Source organism: Mytilus edulis, chromosome 7 (assembly GCF_963676685.1).
Source record: "Mytilus edulis chromosome 7, xbMytEdul2.2, whole genome shotgun sequence".
Classification (NCBI taxonomy): Eukaryota; Metazoa; Mollusca; class Bivalvia; order Mytilida; family Mytilidae; genus Mytilus; species Mytilus edulis.
Genome location: NC_092350.1, coordinates 69,475,409 through 69,499,327, shown reverse-complemented (window position 1 = coordinate 69,499,327; position 23,919 = coordinate 69,475,409). Strand labels below are relative to the sequence as shown.

At 31.9% G+C, this 23,919-nt stretch overlaps 1 protein-coding gene across 1 annotated transcript; it reads right to left on the bottom strand.

The window, feature by feature from the left end:
* Positions 1-18,135: 18,135 nt before the first annotated feature.
* Positions 18,136-19,056, bottom strand: LOC139483370 (uncharacterized). The gene has a single exon (XM_071267391.1). It carries the CDS (start codon positions 19,054-19,056, stop codon positions 18,136-18,138), a length of 921 nt encoding a protein of 306 aa, XP_071123492.1.
* Between the last annotated feature and the right edge of the window lie 4,863 nt (positions 19,057-23,919).

Below are 23,919 nucleotides of genomic sequence, written 5' to 3'. Positions count from 1 at the left end.
AGAAGAATTCAAATACATTTTCCCCTAAAAATCGTTAGAAATCGGAATTTTGAACTTTTCACCTGAAAAAAACGGAACGGGCGATGTTCGATTTTTTTTTCATTAAATGATTGGGTAGTCCTCCCTGAACAAAATGATGTATTATATTGATAAAATATCACCAAGAAAAAAATCCAGATTGCATGCAAACCCTATTACCTTAATTGCAAAACTAAAATATTTTGTACGCTATGTGTAAAAATACCTAGTATTGAATTATATATTGACACCCAGAGTAACTAACAACAAAGACTATTGGTAAACAAAAATATATAAGGGTGTTCATTTCACGTGTGTCTATGAAATTTTATACGACTCTTAAATGGAAACAGTTTTTTCGTTTTTTTAGTAAACTATTTGATAAGTTTTAATATATGTTATATATACTAGTCAACAAAACAAACGATACACGACTTCGAAATAAAATTGATCAAAAAGTATTAAATATAAAACAAAATGAGATACACTATTTTAAAAGGCTTTCATTTGCAATGTATGCACATGTGATAATGAAAATCAAAACTTGTCGGAAAGTATCTAAATTTCGTGTAAACGATCAAAGGATGCAAATTAGTTTTGCGGAAAGTTGAATAAAAAATCGACACATAATTTTCTAAGTACTAAATAAAATTTCAAATTTGTAAAAAAATATTCAATATGCTCATCAAGATATGTTCATGTTGTAACTAATCATTGCTAATGGGTCAAAATATTGTTTTTTTCAATTTTTTGAAATCTCAAAAAATGGATTTTTATTTTTTATTTTCATCTCAAATCAGATAGATTAGATATGAAAACAACACACAGTAGATTTTGAACCTTTCGGATTAGTTTAAAGATTGTTACCGATTTTGAATATCACTTTACACATACTGTCTATGGTAAATCAGTTGATAATGTATACATTTTAACGATTTCTCGTGGGGCCGATCGCGAACTTTGCTTAACAAATAAACGAAGAAACTGTATGATTTGTAAAAAACAAATTGATGGCAAACACTGTCTTTACCTTCAAATGAGAGGTTGACATCATTAGTTGGAACTTCTGTTTTTAAAATTTTCGTTTTATGTAAATTTTGAAGAAGAAAAAAATCACGAAAGCAAAAAAATATTTTTTTTTAAATTGATTTATATTTCCATAATGAATAAGTATTACTACCTTCAATATTGGTCCAATCAGTGGAAAACTTTATCTTTAATTTGTAAAAAAAGTTTTGTGTCGTCTCTTTTGTTGACTAGTATATGTTATCTTATCAGCATGGTGATATCTTCTTAAACATTTCATTCCACTAAAAGATGGTAAGGATTTTTTTGGGGGTATTGTGGAAGCGGTTTTTGTAATTGAGGCAAAAAAAAACCACAGGTTTTACTGCTTTAAAGAAAATAAATTGGTTTGCAGTTCATAACTTTAGTATAAGTGTATGAATATTTAGCACAGGTTTCCATACAACATCTGAGTGTTTAGAGTTATTGATGAAGATCTTTGTTTGAAATAGTGCCCAGAAAAGGGCCAAAAACAATTATCTCTCAGGTTAAGACAATACTTTGAGTATAAGACGATATAAGAAGATGTGGTTTATAAGACAACTCTCCTACCAAGTCACAATATATAAAAATAAAACTAATAAATTCAAAGTATAAATATATATATATCTGTATCAAATTTTAGAACATCACACAATGAACGTTCGGATTTATATTATAGGTTATTATCATAGCTGTTAAGGGATTAAGGGCCATTAAGGGCCTAACAAATACAATTATTTGTCTCGTTCACGGATATTATTTTGAGTATAAGTGCATTGACCTCTAGCAAATTTTAGCACACGGTTTGATACCCAATTAGGAAGGTTTGAAATGTATTTCTGGGGGATTATTGTCGTAACTGTTTAATTATTAGGGACCAAAAGTGGCCCCCAAAAAATATAAACATTTTCTTCAAAACGATAAAGGAAATGATATGATAGCAATTATGATAAAAAATAGAGTTTACGAATTGCTTGTAACACAAATTTATCTGTGATTTGACAATCTTTCAATTAATCTATCAATGAAAACCTTCTTTCCTTTACGGGTAGACTTTTTATATACATAAATTAATTGGTACAAGAAAAGCAAAATGAGTATGTTAAATTTGATGTATGCCTTTTTGTGATTCTTCGTTACATTTGTTGTTTTTATAGTGATATTAAGATGATAACACAATATTGACTGCTGTACCCCTATTTTTGACATTTTTACTCTTTGAGTATGTTTGTTTTGTTCATACATCGTTGACAATGTAATGGAATTTGATGCGACTGTCATACAAGTGAGAGGTTTAGCTAGCTATAAAACCAGGTTCAATCCACCATTTTCTACATTAGAAAATGCCTGTACCAAGTCAGGAATATGACAGTTGTTATCCATTCGTTTGATGTGTTTGGACTTTTGATTTTGCCTTTTGATTTTGGTTTTCCCTTTTTGAATTTTCCTCAGAGTTCGGTATTTTTGTGTTTTTACTTTTTATAAAAACGATCTTGGTTACAATGATAACGGGTACTGAATATATATTCCGAAACCTATCAAATTCAACCATATTTGCACATTAGTATGTGTTTCTTTTAAAAGACGTATATTTGATGTTAGTTGTATACGTCCTTGTTAGTTATTCATCCTTGAACTATGCAGCCACAATTAGCAATAATTTAATTCATTTAAACACATGACTACAAATGTTTGTTCGCATGAATTAAGCATATACCAGCAAAGGTAATCAGCCATATTTTTTATTCAATTACAAATTTTTGTTCGCATCTATTTAGAATGCCAGCATGTCCTCCGTTTATTCAAAATATTGATACGTAACAAAATTTGAGTAGTTTTGATACCTCATGCTGACTTGTACAACAAAATTATTTGACTGCTTCAACCAAAACTGACCATATATACACTTTAATTTGTTAATCTATATACCCGCATAGTTAATCAGCCACATTTTTTATATAAGGATTCAATGTATAATACAATCGACAGCAATATAGCAATACAAAAACAAACAATTTGTGTTCGCAGAATGTTAGGGTGCCAGTATGTCCTCCTTTTATTCAAAATATTGATACGTAACAAAATTTTAGTAGTTTTGATATCTCATGCTGACTTGTACAACAAAATTATTTGACCGCATCACTCAAAACTGACCATATGTGCACTTTAATTTGAAAATCTATTTACCTGCAGAGTAAATCAGCAATATTTTTAATGTCAGGATTCAATGTATAATACAATAGACAAACATATTGCAATACAATAAAAAAAAATTGTTCGCATCAATTTAGGATGCCAGTATGTCCACCTTTTATTCAAAGTACTGATACATAACAAAATTTCAATAGTTTTGATACATCAAGCTGACTTGTACAACAAAATTATTTGACCGCATTGACCAAAACTGACCATATGTGCATTTTAATTTGTAAATCTATATACCCGCATAGTTAAGCAGCCATATTTTTTATGTCAGGATTCAATGTATAATACAATGGACAGAATTATTTGCAAAACAATCAAAAAATAATTTTGTTTGCAGAATATTAGGTTGTCAGTATGTCCTCCTTTTTTCAAAATTTCGATACATAACACAATTTGAGTAGTTTTGATACCTCATGCTGTCTTGTACTAAAAGATTATTTGACTGCATCTACCAAAACTGACCATATGTGCACTTTAATTTGTAAATCTATATACCACGTATTCCCATATATAGTTAATCAGCCATATATTTTATGTTAGGATTCAATGTATAATACAATGCATATGGACAGCAATATTGCAATACAATAAAAACAAATTATTGTTCGCAGAAATTTAGGGTGCCTTTTATTCAAGATATTGATACGTATCAAAATTTGAGTAGTTTTTATACCTCATGCTGACTTGTACAACAACATTATTTGACCGCATTGACCAAAACTAACCATATGTGCACTATAATTTGTAAATCTATATACCCGCATAGTAAATCAGCCATATCTTTTTGTCAGGATTCAATGAATACAGTACTTGCAACCTTAGGCGTTACTGTTTGACGTGAACTTGACTGATCGGTGAATGATCGGTGACGGATGTTTGACTGATCGATGACTGATCGGTGATCGGTGACCCATAGGATCCGTCAGATAAGTCAAATAACCTATGTGAGAGTTACCGTGACAACGGTCATCGATCAATCAGGAAATCAAATTTATGCACGGATCGGACGGATACGTATATATTTCAAATTATTATATAAACCGAACTCAACAGTGTTTACAATTCATGAACGCGGACCTCGACGAAGACACCATAATTTACACGTTAATTTGTTATAAAATTGAAAAGTAAAAGTAGTAGAACAGTAGAAGATGCTTAATTAAACTTAAAAAGCGTTAATTGTTTGCGTTGATTAATAGTTTTGTATTAAATATTGTAAACATCAGAGACATAAATAATACATAATTGTATTACATGTGTTAGTTAACATGATTTTTTTCCTAGGAAAATGCCGGTAATTTTCCGCCATTGGAATTTTGTACTTTTTATAGTTTAGAAAAGGTCGTTTTTTTATAAAATTAAAAAAATGTCAGAGAAATCATTCTAAAATTCTGTTCGAATTGTTAACAACTACCAGAAAGTAATCTCCTTTTCATTTAAAAAATGACACTATTTTTTTTTAAATCAAACATCTCGAAATAAATCTTTTAATTAGAATTGAGATATAATCAGAATCAAAATACTTAAACTTTTTTTTTTGTGAATAAGAATGTCGTTATTGCTTTATTATGATAAAAATCATTTACCGCCATATGATTTCAGGAAAAGGGAATACAATTTTTGTACGCGTTGCCTAAAATGCAAATACTTCTTCTCATATTTGAACATATTGTAACTTCAAATGCAAACAGTTGTTATAAATTCCTTTTTATAACTAATTTTGTATAAAATTTGAATATTTGAAGAATAAGTATCTGTTTAATTTTGATTTTGTTGAACCATAATGCAATCATTTCTTCATTTGAATGGAAATTATTAACCCCCATTTGATTTTTTTTACTGTATATAGTCTAAAATAGGTAGTTTTTTTCTTAAATTAAAAATAATATCAAAGAAATCATATCAAAATTTTATTCGCGTTGTATAAAATAACCAAAATTATTCTTCCTTTTTATTAAAAATGATACTATTTTATTTGAAATCAGTTAATTGATATTTAATGAGAATTGAAATACTTAAACTTTTATTTTTGTGGAATAAGAATGCAGCTATTGATTTATTTTGATGCAAATTCGTAACCGTCATATGATTTCAGTACTTTTTGTACATCACGATTGACGGTTCTTTATAAAATATGCTTACTTTAATGAAAAAGATATTAAATTTTTGTACGCATTGCCTTAAATGCAAACATTTCTTCATTTTACTGAAAACTATTGACCGACATTGAATTTTGTACTTTTTATATTTAAGATTTTTTCTCATAAATTAAAAGGTTTTTTTTAATGAATATCATAGAATGTCTGAGAAATCATACTAAAATTGTATTCACATTGTTTAAAATAAACCGAATTATTCTTCCTATTATTAAAAAATGATACTATTTTATTTGAAATCAGTTATTTTTTCTATCTTGAAACAAGTATTCTAATCAGAATTGAGATATAATGAGAATTAAAATACTTAAACTTTTATTTTTGTGGAATAAGAATGCAGCTATTGATTTATTTTGATACAAATTATTAACCGTCATATAATTTCAGTACTTTTTGTACATGAGGATTGGCTGTTCTTCATAAAATATGCTTACTTTAATGAAAAAGATATTAAATTTTTGTATGGGTTGCCTTAAATACAAATATTCTTCATTTTACTGAAAATTATTGACTGGCATTGAATTTTGTATCTTTTATAGTTTAGAATAGGTTTTTTAATGAAATTTAAAGAATGTCAGAGAAATCATACTAAAATTTTATTCGCATTGTTTAAAATAACCCAAATTATTCTTCCTTTTTTTTAAAATGATACTATTTTATTTGGAATCAGTTATTTTTTCTATCTTGAGACAAGTATTCTAATCAGAATTGAGATATAATGAGAATTAAAATACTTAAACTTTTATTTTTGTGGAATAAGAATGCAGCTATTGAGCTATTGATTTATTTTGATACAAATTATTAACCGTCATATGATTTCAGTATACTTTTTGTACATCAGGATTGGCTGTTCTTCATAGAATATGCTTACTTTAAGGAAAAAGATATTAATTTTTTGTACGTGTTGCCTTAAATGCAAATATTTCTTCATTTTACTGAAAATTATTGACCGCCATTGAATTTTGTACTTTTTATAGTTTAGAATAGGTTTTTTCAATGAATATCAAAGAATATCAGAGAAATCAAACTAAATTTTTTTTCGCATTGTTTAAAATAACCCAAATTATTCTTCCTTTTATTAAAAATGATACTTTTTTATTTGAAATCAGTAAATTTTACCATCTTGAGACAAGTATTCTTATCAGAATTGAGATATCATGAGTATTAAAGTACTTTTAACTTTTATTTTTGTGGAATAAGAATGCAGCTATTGATTTTTTTGATACAAATGTTTAACCGTCATATGATTTCAGTACTTTTTGTTCATCAGGATTGGCTGTTCTTCATGAAATATGCTTACTTTAAGGAAAAAGATATTAAATTTTTGTATGCGTTGCCTAAAATGCAAATATTTCTTCATTTTACTGAAAATTATTGACCGTCATTGAATTTTTGTACTTTTTATAGTTTAGAATAGTTTTTGTTCAAGAAATTCAAACAATGTCAGAGAAATCATACTAAAATTTTATTCGCATTGTTTAAAATAACCCAAATTATTCTTCCTTTTATTAAAAATGATACCATTTTATATTTGAAATCAGTTTTTTTTACAATCTTAAGACAAGTATTCTATTCAGAATTGAGAAATAATCAGAATTAAAATACTTAAACTTTTTTTTTTGTGGTATAAGAATGCAGCTATTGATTTATTTTGATACAAATTATTTACCGTCATATGATATCAGTATGTTTTGTACATCAGGATTGGCTGTTCTTCATAAAATATGCTTACTTTAAGGAAAAAGATATTAAATTTTTGAATGGGTTGCCTTAAATGCAAATATTTCTTCATTTTACTGAAAATTATTGACCGTCATTGAATTTTGTACTTTTTATAGTTTAGAATAAGTTTTTTTAATGAAATTTAAAGAATGTCAGAGAAATCATACTAAATTTTATTCGCATCAAATTATTGTTCGCATAAATTTAGAGTGCCAGTATGTCCTCCTTTTATTCAACATATTGATACGTAACAAAATTTGAGTAGTTTTGATACCACATGCTGACATGTACAACAAAATTATTTGACCGCATTGATCAAAACTGACCAATTGTGCACTTTAATTTCTTAATCTATATAACCGCATAGGAAATCTGCCATTTTTTTTATGTCAGGTTTCAATGTACTATACAATGGACAGTAATATTGCAATACAATAAAATCAAATTATTGTTCGCAGAATTTTAGGTTGCCAGCATGTCCTCCTTTTACTCAAAATATTGATACATAACACAATTTGAGAAGTTTTGATACCACATGCTGGCTTGTAACAAATTTAGGGTTCTAGCATGTCCTCCTTTTATTAAAAATATGTTACGTAACAAAATTTCAGTAGTTTTGATACCTCATGCTGACTTGCATAACACAATCATTTGACTGCGTTTACCACAACTGACCATATGTGCACTTTAATTTATAAATCTATATTCCCGCCTAGTAAATCAGCCATATGTTTTATGTCAGGATTCATTAATTATGTATAATACAACGGACAGCAATATTGCAATACTATAAAAACAAATTATGGTTCGCATAAATTTAGCGTGCCAGCATGTCCTTCTTTTTATTCAAGATATTAATACGTAACAAAATTTGAGTAGTTTTGATACCTCATGCTGACTTGTACAAAAAAATTTATTTGACCGCATTGACCAAAACTGACCATATGTGCACTTTTATTTGTAAATCTATAGATGCTATATACCTGCATAGTAAATCAGTAAATTTGTGTATGTCAAAATTTAATGTATAATACAATTAACAGCATTTTTGCAATACAAAAACAAACTAATTTTGTTCGCAGAATTTTAGCATGCCAGCATGTCCTCTTTTATTCAAAATATTGTTGCGTAACAAAATTTCAGTAGTTTTGATACCTCATTCTGACTTAAACAATACAATTACTTTGACCGCATCGACCAAAACTGACCATATGTGCACTTTCATTTGTAAATTATATACCCGCATAGTAAATCATCCATATCTTTTATGTAAGGATTCAATGTATAATACAATGGACAGCAATATTGCAATACAATAAAAATAAATCATTGCTCGCATAAATTTAGGGTGCCAGTATGTCCTCCTTTTATTCAAGATATTGATACGTAACAAAATTTCAGTAGTTTTGATACCTAATGCTGACTTGTACAACAAAATTATTTGACCGCATTGACCAAAACTGACCATATGTGCACTTTAATTTGTTAATCTATATACCCGCATAGTAAATCTGCCAATTTTTTTTATGTCAGGTTTCAATGTATTATACAATGGACAGCAATATTGCAATACAATAAAAAAAAACAAATTATAATTCGCATAAATTTAGAGTGCCAGCATTTCCTCCTTGTATTCAACATAATGCATGTATTGATACGTAACAAAATTTGAGTAGTTTTGATACCTCATGCTGACCGGTACAAAAAATTATTTGACCGCATTGACCAAAAGTGACCATATGTGCACTTTTATTTGTAAATCTATACATGCTATATACCTGCATAGTAAATCAGCCAATTTGTGTATGTCAAAATTCAATGTATAATACAATGAACAGCATTTTTGGAATACAAAAACAAACAATTTTTGTTCGCAGAAGTTTAGCATGCCAGCATGTCCTCCTTTTATTCAAAATATTGATGCATAACAAAATTTCAGTAGTTTTGATACCTCATGCTGACTTAAACAATAAAATTACTTTGACCGCATCGACCAAAACTGACCATATGTGCACTTTAATTTGTAAATTATATACCCGCATAGTAAATCATCCATATCTTTTATGTAAGGATTCAATGTATAATACAATGGACAGCAATATTGCTATACAATAAAAATAAATTATTGCTCGCATAAATTTAGGGTGCCAGCATGTCCTCTTTTTATTCAAGATATTGATACATAACAAAATTTCAGTAGTTTTGATACCTAATGCTGACTTGTACAACAAAATTTTTTGACCGCATTGACCAAAACTGACCATATGTGCACTTTAATTTGTTAATCTATATACCCGCATAGTAAATCTGCCAATTTTTTTATGTCAGGTTTCAATGTATGATACAATGGACAGCAATATTGCAATACAATAAAAACAAATTATTGTTCGCAAAATTTTAGGTTGCCAGCATGTCCTCCATTTATTAAAAATATTGATACATAACACAATTTCAGTAGTTTTGATACTACATGCGGACTTGCATAACAAAATTTTTTGACTGCGTTGACCACAACTGACCATATAAAATTGAGAATGGAAGTGGGGAATGTGTCAAAGAGACAACAACCCGACCAAATAAAAAAAAAAACAACAGCAGAAGGTCACCAACAGGTCTTCAATGTAGCGAGAAATTCCCGCACCCGGAGGCGTCCTTCAGCTGGCCCCTTAACAAATATATACTAGTTCAGTGATAATGAACGCCATACTAATTTCCAAATTGTACACAAGAAACTAAAATTAAAATAATACAAGACTAACAAAGGCCAGAGGCTGCTAACTTGGGACAGGCGCAAAAATGCAGCGAGGTTAAACATGTTTGTGAGATCTCAACCCTCCCCCTATACCTCTAACCAATGTACAAAAGTAAATATATGTGCACTTTAATTTGTAAATCTATATTCCCGCCTAGTAAATCAGCCATATTTATTATGTCAGGATTCATTAATTATGTATAATACAATGGACAGCAATATTGCAATACAATAAAAACAAATTATGGTTCGCATAAATTTAGCGTGCCAGCATGTCCTTCTTTTTATTCAAGATATTAATACGTAACAAAATTTGAGTAGTTTTGATACCTCATGCTGACTTGTACAAAAAAATTATTTGACCGCATTGACCAAAACTGACCATATGTGCACTTTTATTTGTAAATCTTTACATGCTTTATACCTGCATAGTAAATCAGCAAATTTTTGTATGTCAAAATTCAATGTATAATACAATGAACAGCATTTTTGCAATACAAAAACAAACAGTTTTTGTTCGCAGAATTTTAGCATGCCAGCATGTCCTCCTTTTATTCAAAATATTGATGCGTAACAAAATTGCAGTAGTTTTGATACCTCATGCTGACTTAAACAATAAAATTACTTTGACCGCATCGACCAAAACTGACCATATGTGCACTTTAATTTGTAAATTAAATACCCGCATAGTAAATCATCCATATCTTTTATGTAAGGATTCAATGTATAATACAATGGACAGCAATATTGCAATACAATAAAAATAAATTATTGCTCGCATAAATTTAGGGTGCCAGCATGTCCTCCTTTTATTCAAGATATTGATACATAACAAAAAATTCAGTAGTGTTGATACCTAATGCTGACTTGTACAACAAAATGTTTTGACCGCATTGACCAAAACTGACCTCATGTGCATTTTAATTTGTTAATCTATATACCCGCATAGTAAGTCTGCCATTTTGTATATGTCAGGTTTCAATGTATTATACAATGGACAGCAATATTGCAATACAATAAAAGCAAATTATTGTTCGTATAAATTGAGAGTGCCAGTATGTCCTCCTTTTATTCAACATATTGATACGTAACACAATTTTAGTAGTTTTGATACCACATGCTGACATGTAACACAAAATTATTTGACCGCATTGACCAAAACTGACCATATGTGCACTTTAATTTGTTAATCTATATACCCGCATAGTAAATCTGCCAATTTTTTTATGTCAGGTTTCAATGTATTATACAATGGACAGCAATATTGCAATACAATAAAATCAAATTATTGTTCGCAGAATTTTAGGTTGCCAGCATGTCCTCCTTTTATTCAAAATATTGATACATAACACAATTTGAGAAGTTTTGATACCACATGCTGGCTTGAAACAAATTTAGGGTTCTAGCATGTCCTCCTTCTATTCAAAATATGTTACGTAACAAAATTTCAGTATTTTTGATACCTCATGCTGACTTGCATAACAAAATTATTTGACTGCGTTGACCACAACTGACCATATGTGCACTTTAATTTATAAATCTATATTCCCGCCTAGTAAATCAGCCATATTTTTTATGTCAGGATTCATAATTATGTATAATACAATGGACAGCAATATTGCAATACTATAAAAACAAATTATGGTTCGCATAAATTTAGCGTGCCAGCATGTCCTTCTTTTTATTCAAGATATTAATACGTAACAAAATTTGAGTAGTTTTGATACCTCATGCTGACTTGTACAAAAAATTATTTGACCGTATTGACAAAAACTGACCATATGTGCACTTTTATTTGTAAATCTATACATGCTATATACCTGCATAGTAAATCAGTAAATTTTTGTATGTCAAAATTTAATGTATAATACAATTAACAGCATTTTTGCAATACAAAAACAAACTATTTTTTTCGCAGAATTTTAGCATGCCAGCATGTCCTCCTTTTATTCAAAATATTGATGCGTAACAAAATTTCAGTAGTTTTGATACCTCATGCTGACTTAAACAATAAAATTATTTTGACCGCATCGACCAAAACTGACCATATGTGCACTTTAATTTGTAAATTAAATACCCGCATAGTAAATCATCCATATCTTTTATGTAAGGATTCAATGTATAATACAATGGACAGCAATATTGCAATACAATAAAAATAAATTATTGCTCGCATAAATTTAGGGTGCCAGCATGTCCTCCTTTTATTCAAGATATTGATACATAACAAAAAATTCAGTAGTGTTGATACCTAATGCTGACTTGTACAACAAAATTATTTGACCGCATTGACCAAAACTGACCATATGTGCACTTTTATTTGTAAATCTATACATGCTATATACCTGCATAGTAAATCAGCAGATTTTTGTATGTCAAAATTCAATGTATAGTACATTGAACAGCATTTTTGCAATACAAAAACAAACAATTTTTGTTCGCAGAATTTTAGCATGCCAGCATGTCCTCCTTTTATTCAAGATATTTATACGTAACAAATTTCAGTTGTTTTGATATCTCATGCTGACTTGTACAACAAAATTATTTGACCGCATTGACCAAAATTAACCATATGTGAACTTTAATTTGTAAATCTATATACTCGCATAGTAAATCAGCCAACTTTTTTTTATGTCAGGATTCAATGTATAATACAATGGACAGCAATATTGTATTACAGTAAAAACACATTATTGGTCCCATAGATTTAGGTGTCAGCATGTCTTCCTTTTATTCAAAATATTGATACGTAACAAAATTTCAATAGTTTTGATACCTCACCCTGACTTGTACAACACAATTATTTGATCGAAACTGACCATATGTCTTTTCTTTGTAAATCTTTATACCCACATAGTATTGTAACGAGCGCCTTAATGTTTTCTCATGGTGCTCCTGTGCACATTTAGAAGGGCCGTAAATGTACATGTAATCAATAATATTGGAAACCAATTATACAAAAATTTTACCTCATACATTGTTAGAGTCAGCATTTTATCTCTATATTCGTAATATTGAACAGTGACACTAGATATAGTAGTTCATGATGGTGTGTAAAACAAAGGCACCTTAAACAAAACTATTATGCCGCATCATCAAAGTACCAACACTGACATATCTGGATTCATTTGTACTATTTAATAAAATATTAGTATATGAGGTTCTCTTCTGGGAATAGTATACTGTTAATCTATTTTGTCGGTTGATTGATTTTGTTTTTAGTTAAACGTCAAGTGGCAACTGTTTTAGTCAAGTGCGCATTGAGTATAGCTTTGGACGTCCCATATATCACTTATTAAATCGGCAAAGACAAATATCTCTACAAATCTGACGAATTTGTTGATAGTTTTACCACACCGTATGCTTACGGACACTGTTCAATTTGTGTTAGAATATTCTGCGGAAAATAGAATAGTTAAATCCAATGCAAACAAGTTGAATAACAATTAAAAACCAATTGTTCAACGAACAATTGAAGGTCTTTCCACTAGTAAAGATCTATTTTGATATTGATATATGAAAAATCAGTTAATAATGTTAGTTTCTTTGGCTTTATGATGTACTTATATGAATTTAAAGCGAAGGTCAAAATATAGAACGTCCTATTAACCTATGACCTTGACCTCAATTTCAAGGTCACAAACCAAGGACCTCTAATCAAAAGACTATAGGTCCTATTTATAGTTGGTTAATGAGTTATATCACCATACACGTATTTTTTAATACAAGAGGGGAGAAAACTCCTTTTTACGTTCAACGTACCCTTGCAATCAAAATTTACGTGTAATGACATCTCGCAACAAACATTTTAGGTAAAATAATTTGTCGTAATCTCATACAGTTTTTTGAAATAAGAGAGAATAAGCCAAATTCAAAAATTAGAATATTACCTTCACCTTTGACCTTGACCTAATTTTCATTTTTTTTTGGACCAAGGACCTCAAATCAAAAGATCCTAGGTCTCTAGCACTTATGGTTTACAAGATAGAAATGTATATCACTTATATCAAATGCTTAAGGGGAAATAACTCTCATATGGAGCGTTCATATCGCTTCGGTCAACATAGGACAAATCATGCGAAGGATATAACGAGCAATTTTGTAAAATAAATTTGTCTTAATCTTTTACGGTTGCGAAGGAGTTGTGCACACAAAGAAAGCAGTGTTTGGGGAGATAACTCCTACAAAGAAAAGTATTTGGTTACGCAGGGTAAATTTCAAAAGCGCATAAACTGTTCGATATCATATACCAAATATCTAAGCGACATTTGGCGAAACAAAATATTTATCGCTAGAACAAAATTAGGTGGAAGAAAAAAAAAATCAGAAGAAAAAACAATAGGTCTTTTCACAGAAAAGTTGAAAGACCTAATGAAATATATCTATGCATGTATAGATTGATGCATAAAGTAAAATTGAGGAAGGGACAGGTAAAAAACGGGGAACGAAGCAACGTCAATAATGTTTTTGATATCCCGTGATATAAGAATGTTGTTCCGATGCATTGGATAACCTTCTATCCGCCTTCTAATAAAAAAACAACACTTTCATTTCCTTTATGTTTCGCTCTATGTGATTGTATAGCCATTGTTTTATGTATATACGAATACATGTATATCAAGTAGAAAAAAGAGAATTTTGAAGAGTCTAGCGAGTAAATAATTAAATTTGACATCTGTGGAAAAACAATGCGAATGTTGTTTACATATTTTAATTAAAGCTGAAGTCTGACATGAACACTCTTATAACGATATTCTGTCATCAGCGGACCTGTCCTCTGGTCTGCTCAAAAGCAGACTAGTCCACAAGTCTGGTTAGAAAACGACATGTCCTCAGGTCTTGTCAGGAGCAGACCTGTCCACAGGTCTGGTCTGAGGCAGACCTGTCCTGCGGACTGGTCAAAAGCAGACCTGTCCATAGGTCTGGTCTAGGGCAGACAGACCTGTCCTCAGGACTGGTTAAAAGCAGACTTGTCCACAGGTCTGGTCTGGAGCAGACCTGTCGATAGGTCTGCAGCAGTCCTAAAAAAGCAGACCGTTGGTCTGGTCAACCAACAACGAAGTTAACTTGCTTGACTGCTTAAAAGTTCTTAAGTTAACTTATAAAGCAGTCAACAAGTTAACTCTAAGTTAACTTTTGTCAAGCTTAGAACCGCACCCATCTGTAATATGCAATAAAAAGTATGATGATTTCTTCAGCACAAGTCAAGTAAAAATACAGTTTTGACATGAAATAACTGCCATTTTATTTGATTTTAAGACAAAAGCCATTTATGCCTGAAATTGTAGAATTTAACATAAAAAAAAACCAATAAACAATAAAAAACATTGGGACTTAAACGTTTAAAAGTGGTTTGATATTTTAAGTTTTAGCAGCTCGTTCAATGTTTGCATAGCAAATAATAAAAGCAGGCCTGGAGCAATTCGATTGGGTAAATCCCATAAAAAATCCTTTTTGCCATGGACTAAAAATATCGAACCTTAATAGGAATTTTTGAATGGCTTAGATGAGGCATATACATTGTGAATTTTGAGCAACTAATGAAATATTTGAGATCCCTTTAAATATTTATATGTTCATGCACTAACATATTTCTCAAACAGAGTATTACTAAAACAAAACAGAATCCAAAGTATGTTGTTACAGTCTTTGTTATCATAAATGTTCAGTTTACAATTTCGATTTAGTTCCATTGTAACATGCATTTTCATGTGTTATTCAGTGTTTCATTGACGTGAAGAGCAGCGGTATTACAAGATAATTTGGGTCTACATTATGTCAAGATTAATGTCAAGGTAAGAGGATAACAGAAAAGTTTACATTCATAATGACACAGTACCTCTTTGATAAATGCATACCATGTCACACACAAAAAAACGTTGTAAATACCACAATCAACAGGTAAAATATTATAATAATAGTTGCTAAATACTGGTTTTTCAATTGAAAGGTAATACATTTGGTTCACACCAAGTTATAATCAAGATGATATTTCAAATAGTTTTGTCTAATTTTGATACCATAATGTCAATCAAATAAATAAACCTATTATCAAACATTTTGTACAAATATGAATGTTTTTTCATGGCTAATAATAGCCAGAAATCAGTGTTGGTTATTGGCCCTCGGGTACAATATCGATATCAATTCTCAAAATCCATATGATGCCCCCGACTTCCACTTCTGGTAACGTGTCAAATTGAATCAAACACTATTTATCAGGTGTATAATTTGCCCTTTGAGGACAATTACGATATCAGCCTTCACAAACCCATATTGTGTCTCCGAATTTGACACCGGTTACCTATCAATCACAGACAACATCATTCAATCACTATTATACAGTTTTTTTTTATGTTTGTATTCAAATATTTTGTTGATTTTTTTATAGAAAATATTTAATTTACATTGATATATGTTTGTTTTTTCAAATATATAATATATCAAATTTATTTAAGCCCTCCGGTTTGATATTGAAGTATTTGATGGATACCAGGGCCAATATGGAAACTGACATGTAATAATCTATAAGTATTGATTTATTTGCAGAATTACAAGTCGTCTAAGTAAAATAAAAAAAGATGGATTCGTGGCCAGTTTTAAAGCATATAGTCCTACATTGGCAAAAACAGGTAAGGCAAATGTTTGTACCAGTCCTAAGTCAGGAATCTGATGTACAGTAGTTTGTTTATGTAAAATATACGTGTTTGTCGTTTCTCGTTTTTTGGTATAGATTAGACCGTTGGTTTTCCCGTTTTAATGGTTTTACACTAGTAATCTTGGCGCCCATTATAGCTTGTTGTTCGGTGTGATCCAAGGCTCCGTGTTGAAGGCCGTACATGGACCTATAATGGTATACTTTTTTAAATTGGTATTTGGATGGAGAGTTGTCTCATTGGAACTCACACCACATTTTCCTGTATCTAAGGCTATACATAAGGAAAGTGTTCTGTTTTTTTTATTAATAAACGGACTACTGGCGCTGAAAAAACAGACAATACATATTGTAGAAAGAATATAGAATATTTATTACTAATAATACAACAAGTATATGTACAGAATATGTATGTGTGGATATTTAATAGGCCGCAGATAAAATGTTTAACCAGTTCCAGAGAGACAAACAAACCGATAGCCAAAGGATTGAAAAGAGCATATCGGTGACCCTATGATAAGTGTCATATCATCCCTCCTACGTGCAAGAGTGGACTGGACGGATAACCCCTCTCTGTTTACACAGACCTCTGAAAACAACAGTCTCTCCGATTTTTTAAATGCAAACAACCTGAATGACGTGTACTGCGGAGATGACACCTCCCTTCTGTTACCAGAAGTGGAGGGGATTCCTCTTGATGACAAGAGTGAACCCTAGGAAATTATTTGATACCCTCCACTAAAGAGCCGGTAGGGTAGAGATATGTGCCAGAGGGGGACAGTTCCAAGTCCGTTTATTGTCTCCCTGAACCGCCAAATGAATGGGGGTCTTATAATACCCCATTCACCGCCAAACATTCTCTGCGCTCATTTTTCTGGTAGGAAAACCTTAGCAACACCGAGTACAAAAGATTCAATGGCAGCCTGAATGTTATTTAGGAAAATACCAATACCGACTTGTGAAAGGTGGAAGCCGTCATGTCTAAATAAATTGTGTTCAGAGGCTTTGATAGCTGGATACCTCAAAATATATTGGCCTTCTGTCTTTATAAACGATCTTACGGCACAATTAACTCTTTTTCTAGATATTTCTACTAATTTCGGCCTTAATGTTCCATGCCAATAGGGCCTTGGTAAAATGTCTGACCATATAATTCTGATTTCAGGTGCAAAAACCTTTATTCTCAAAATTGAACATTTGATGTTCTCTATTAGCTCTTTAGATTTCATAAATACCAAATCATTTGCACCTAGGTGTATAAATAAATAATTAGGGGCTGGCCACTTTTTTATTTCGCTTTCAAAAGATGAATCCAGATCTTTCCATTTCAGTTTCAGATTTAGTTATCTATTTTACTTGTACTCCTAGCCTATCCAAGGTAAGGTTTTTCCCACCAGATCGGCTAGCAGCTGTTATGCCAGCCCAATGGGGAATAGAAGATCCTATTATCCAAACAACAGATGACGGCAGCTCATGACCTACAAACCGAAAACTATATAAGGAGGTTGTTATAATGTTGATTACAAAAACTTTTATGTTCAATGTGTACATACAAAGAAATTGAATATTTGAAATTATTTTCACCAAGGAATCCTGATGTAACGTTCAAATGCACCTGACGACCACCTTCCCCATTTTTTAATAGCTTTATCATTAATACCACGTTTGCGCGCCTCTGTGGCGGCTCCAATTCTAAATGAAGGCGATTTCAAAAGGTTAGGGTTTGGAATGTTACAAAAATTAACTGACTTTCGTAGCATAGCTGACAGTTGATAACGTGTTAGCGGTGACCCGTCAAAATGTATAAATAAATGATTACAGCCTGAAAAAGCAGGACGTGCAGCTAAGTATTTCTTCAAGGTTAACACAGGGCAAATGCTCGCGTTATCTCTGTATTTATTTATTACAATGAACGTTGAATAACCTCTCTGATCTGTTTTACTTTTCTTAATGTTAATTTTTAATTGACAATCTGACACGACCACATCCGACAATTGCAGTGCCTCGGTACTAGAATCAGATTTATTTTTTGTCGTAAATTCACTTACACGTAACATAGCGAAAAATGCCAAAATAAATGAAGATTTGAATAATAAAGATTCATAAAAAGATGAACAAATACTAGGGAGAGCGTCTGTAATCTGTCGTAATAATGGTAATGTTACCGGGGCCCTATTGTCTCTCTGTGGGTGATTTCTGTGTAAACCTTCAAGCATTTTTGATACCACAAAATTCTTAGTAGCATCCTGTAAATTACGTTCCTTGTGAGAAAAAGAAATGCCACTTATGTATAATCGAACTGTAGCTGGAGAAAAATGCTTCAACGATAAATAAGCGATGAATTGTACTAACTGTTCAACAGGAACTGGCCATACTTTATCCAGTGTATATAGAAGTTGGAATGAATCAAGAACAGATCTCGCTCTTGAATAGTTTTTCCATGTATTTCCGGCAAATGAATCGGAAAAAAGTCTAGCTGATTCCTCTGTTATAGAATCCATACTTGGTTCGGAATTGGAGTTGGTGTCAGAGATGCATTTGGTGCTAGGTTCCGGAAACGGGACCACTGGCAACGAGAAATAGCATCAGCTATAGTATTGACCTTACCTGGGACGTGATCTGCTTTAATTAATATGTTATGATGTAATGTTTCTAGAACTAAACGTCTAACTCAAATCATGACATCCGATGATTTTGATGATTTTTATTAATAATGTGCACTGCTCCTTCGTTGTCAATATGAAACAACACCTTTTTATTTCTAAGTTCAGACCCCCACAGAATGATCGCTACCATGACTGGAAATAGTTCTAAAAATGTAATGTTAGACAATAAACCGCGCTTATGCCACGTTCTCGGCCATAACCCGTGGGCCCATCTACCCTTAAAATATATGCCGAAACCAAGTGTGGACCCCCAGCACTGTCTGTGTAAAATTCGAGCGACTCGTAAGGGGTCCATAATCTATCTGGCATTATGGTAAGACCGTTAAAATTTATCAAAAATGATTTCCACATCAAAAGATCGGCTTTTATGGTAGAAGTTATTCTTATTCTGTAATGTGGTTTATTCAAATCAATCGTTGAATCAATCAATCTTCTGCAAAAAGTTCTCCCCGTCGCGACAACACGACATGCAAAGTTTAATGAACCCACAAGGGATTGCATTTCTCTTAGCGTGACCTTCTTGAATTTTAAAACAAAGGACATTTTTTGAAGCAATTCATCAAGCTTATCTGAAGGCAAGCGGAGAGTCATGTCGGAAGTGTCAATTTCTACACCCAAGAATGTAAGCCGAGTCGTGGGAGAGATTGTTTTCTCCTCCACTAAAGGAATTCCCAGATCATTGCAAATAGCCTTGAAAGTTTGAAGCAGGTCAGCACAGTGACTGGTTCCGCCCCTTCCCAAAAATAGAAAGTCGTCAAGATAGTGTACAATGGCGCCCTCAGATTTTCTTACAGAAACCGCCCAGTGTAGAAATGACGCAAACTTGTCAAATAAAGCACAGCTAATTGAGGCCCCAAAGGGGAGGGTTTTATCAAAATAAAATTCTTGATTAATTTTGAAACCAAGAAGATAAAAATCAATCGGAGAGATAGGGAGTAATCTAAATGCTGAGCGGACGTCGGACTTGCTGGCTAATGTCATATTTTCGTATAATTTTATAACATCGACAGCGTCATCAATGTTTGAGTAGACAACTGAACATTTCTTTGGATCAATAAAATCATTGACTGATGAATTTTCGGGATAGGATAAGTGGTGAATAATTCTAAACTGACCGTCCTTTCCCTTTGGAACTAATCCCAATGGCGAGATTCGCAAAGTAGGAATAGGCCTAAACTTAAAGGGACCAGCAACACGCCCTGCATCTATTTCTTTCTTAATTTTTTGAAGAAGTATATCTGGTTTCTCAATAGCACTTTTCAAGTTTTTGGAATCTGTAGGTAAACGAGGTCCTGAGTAATGTAAAGAAAAACCAAATTTGAAACCGGACAATAAATACGACGCATTTTCTAAAAGGAGATAATCATGTAAATATATTTCTAAATTTTCAACTTTAACTGGGGAAAAACCAAGTGAAAATGTGTCTCTCTGTTTTGCCATTTTAATGTCTCTTACAAAAGTAAGCTGGGTGTTGACCTCCGCATGCTGAGCATCCATGTTTAAATCTGCAGGGGTTAAAATTACACCGCTTCCCTTTTGTGTTGTATGCATTGCATGTTCTAAGTGGCTGACCATTTTGCTGGCCTGATGACTGACGAAAGGAATGAAGAGGCTCACTTTGAGAACTGTAACCTACTTTACTTTCATAACTTTGACCTTGATCTTTCATAGCTGTTGTTATATAAAATGACCATAAGTCTTGGTTAATGACAGCCCAAGATGACTGAGGTCTTTGTGCTTTGCGGAGTCTGAATTGCTCATCGTATGTTCCCCAACCGTGTGATTTATTTGCTGCAAAACGAATATCTCTCATGTACTTTAGCAATTCTTGAGCCAAAGAACTCTGTTTCTCTAGCAAAATACTCATATAAATCATGAAAGCACTTGTCCATGTGTGTATATCTGATATAGTGCGACATGGTAAAGATTCAATCCGCATGTGACCCCCTTTTACAACTAAATCACCTTCATGGTCAGGAAAATTTGCCAGTTCTCTGGGAGATTTAATCAACAAATTTAAGTCGATAAATTCATGTTTCCAAATTTTATCTTTTAGTTTAATGGGTACATAACACCCGATTTGGTCAAACAAACTTTCCTCGAGACCCGGACGGCTTTCTGAAAACTGAATGTTTTCGTTAAATATGTTCGATTCTGTCCCAATTGACATTTGGGAGGGCCCTGGGTCACTACTAAAATCAATAACCGACTCACCAGATATTCTTGGATTAACTACACTAGCTGTAGCTTGTTCCTTCTCCTTAGGGTTGGCCATTCTACGGCGTTTTATTCCCTGCCCTCTAGCTGGCGTGCCTTTCTTTGAATTCTCTCTTGGCATGATGGTAGATTGGAAAACTGGTCAGCAAATGAAAATCTAGGGTAGCACTAAATTGAGAAAACTGGCAGCAAACAAACAGCTTGGATTGTTCGTATTTTTGACAATAAACGTCACACTTTTATATACGGCTAATGTTTCTTCGCTATAAAAAACTATAAAGTCAGCAAAATGTTTGTTTGTGGTGATACTCCGGCAATATTTACTACGCAGGTGGAAATTACACAAAATACTAAGAAAAAAAGACAAAATTATATTTTTTGTTATAACGAAATGTTTGTATAAAGCTAAACAGATGCTATGTGAGAAAGTTATAACGTGCTTTACACTCTTAAGAACAAACTGCACGTGATAATTCTTAAAACAGAAAAAGGCGTTCCAAAATGTAGTGTAAGTGGACACTTTTGATTTATAGTTCAAACACATAATCCAAAAAACAACATACGCCAGTAGCCTCATTAAATTCAATTATCTGATAAACAATAATTGCTATTATTTAAAAGCTCTGTCTATTCATGTTTGTATATCATCTGCCATTTGTTTACTCTACTTTGTTGTGGTATTTGTCAGCCCTATTGTATTTCGCGACACATACGGTATTTCGAATCTAAACAGCTGTGACTGTTACCACAGGAAATTGAAATATTCGATATCAGTATAAAAGCCGTAAATTGTGTGTGTTGCCTCTATCGGTCATGTAATTTAATTCCGATTATTCCTATGCTGTTGTTTTTCAATCACATCATTTGGTTGAAGCCTGATACCAATAGATATCTTATGTAAAAGTGTTGCCATACATGTTTTGTGAATATTTTAGTCTTAATGTTACTTTCGTATTGATTTTAACAAAATTTCGCCTTGTTTTCCTACAGAAAGAAGGACAACTTACCTTATTGATAATTGAACAAACAAGTAACGACACATTTCATGATACTGTTATAAGCAAAACTCTTAAAAAAATAAAGCCCAATCTTGGATTTATTTTCTGTGTATGTCTTATACCTGTGAACATGATGCATCTTTAATGATGAATTTCAAATGCATTACAAGTTATCGGGGTATTATTAGGTTAAAGTATGTCATTCATAGTCATAGTAAAAAAGGGAAATAACACTTAAAAAGACGAATAATTGAAAAGACCGATCCCATCATCTTGTTTACATCAAAAAGTATGCAATAATGATGTATTCAAAATATTTAGAGGTCAATGTTTTCTGCAAAAGCGTCCTGTCCCTTACTAAAAGAAGTTGCAGAAAATGCAGTGTCTACTTCAAAAATGACACCATATGGTCTTGGAGTATACATTGTAGTTGATGAAGTTGTCTTTTTGTTTGTTTACCTGACATATTTCCCTTTATACGTCTTTGTGCTGGTATGTTGTTATTATTCGTATGAGACTTGGAATGATTCGGAATCCATGCCTTCAAGCTATTGTAGTTTGAAATTTTGTTGTTCCTGGTACATGTGGGTGGTCCAGAGATACAATTCGGACGAGAGACATTTTACAGAAATGTTTTTATTTTGTTTATTTACATAAAAAGACATTAAATCAAAACGTAAATGTACAAACAAATCAATAACTAGAGCAAACAGTTACATTGTATACTTTTTACCGGCAATTGCCACTTATGATATGCACAACAATTACATCAGTAAAAGTTTTAAAAAGAAAGTACTTGTTGATGATTATACAAAAAAAAGTCATTTTCTCATTTTACCTTTCTGAATAGTTTTGAAATCTACATGAAAATCTTACAGACACTATAACAGACAAATAAAAAATAATCAATGAATGATCAACGTATAAAACGCCGGGGCACCGATACACATAGCATAGACATGCAAATACACATTCAGTGTATGTAAGTTATATACGAGTATGACAATGATGGTATTGCAATGCAATTTAATATATACTTAAACACGATACGATACAACAGGATACATTGTTCAAACTAAACCATAACAAACACATTTTACCAAAAAAATTTTGAATGTTGCATGAACAAATACAGAGACCGTACAGCAACGTTAATTAACTCTCGGTATAACAGTCATTTTCGGAAATAGGTCACGTTCGTTATTTATCAGACAGACGTCGATTTACATGTTTTACCACAATCTAAGGTGTGGTAATTTTTTTTTAGAACTTATAGATTCGTTGACTTTGTATCTTGAAGATATGTCCCTTCTTCTCAATTATATGCAAACATTCATATTCGGACATACTGAGTGTTATCGGGGTCTAGATTTGATACACGACGACCGGTCACGCTCGACATACAAACATACAGATTGGATATTAAGAAACACCCTTCTGTGGGTATTGGAGGACAGTTTGAGATTATAATCCCTTTGTTTTT

What these genes read in the sequence shown, in the direction of transcription:
- LOC139483370 (XM_071267391.1), bottom strand. Translation starts at nt 19,056, where the DNA reads ATGGATTCTATAACAGAGGAATCAGCTAGACTTTTTTCCGATTCATTT.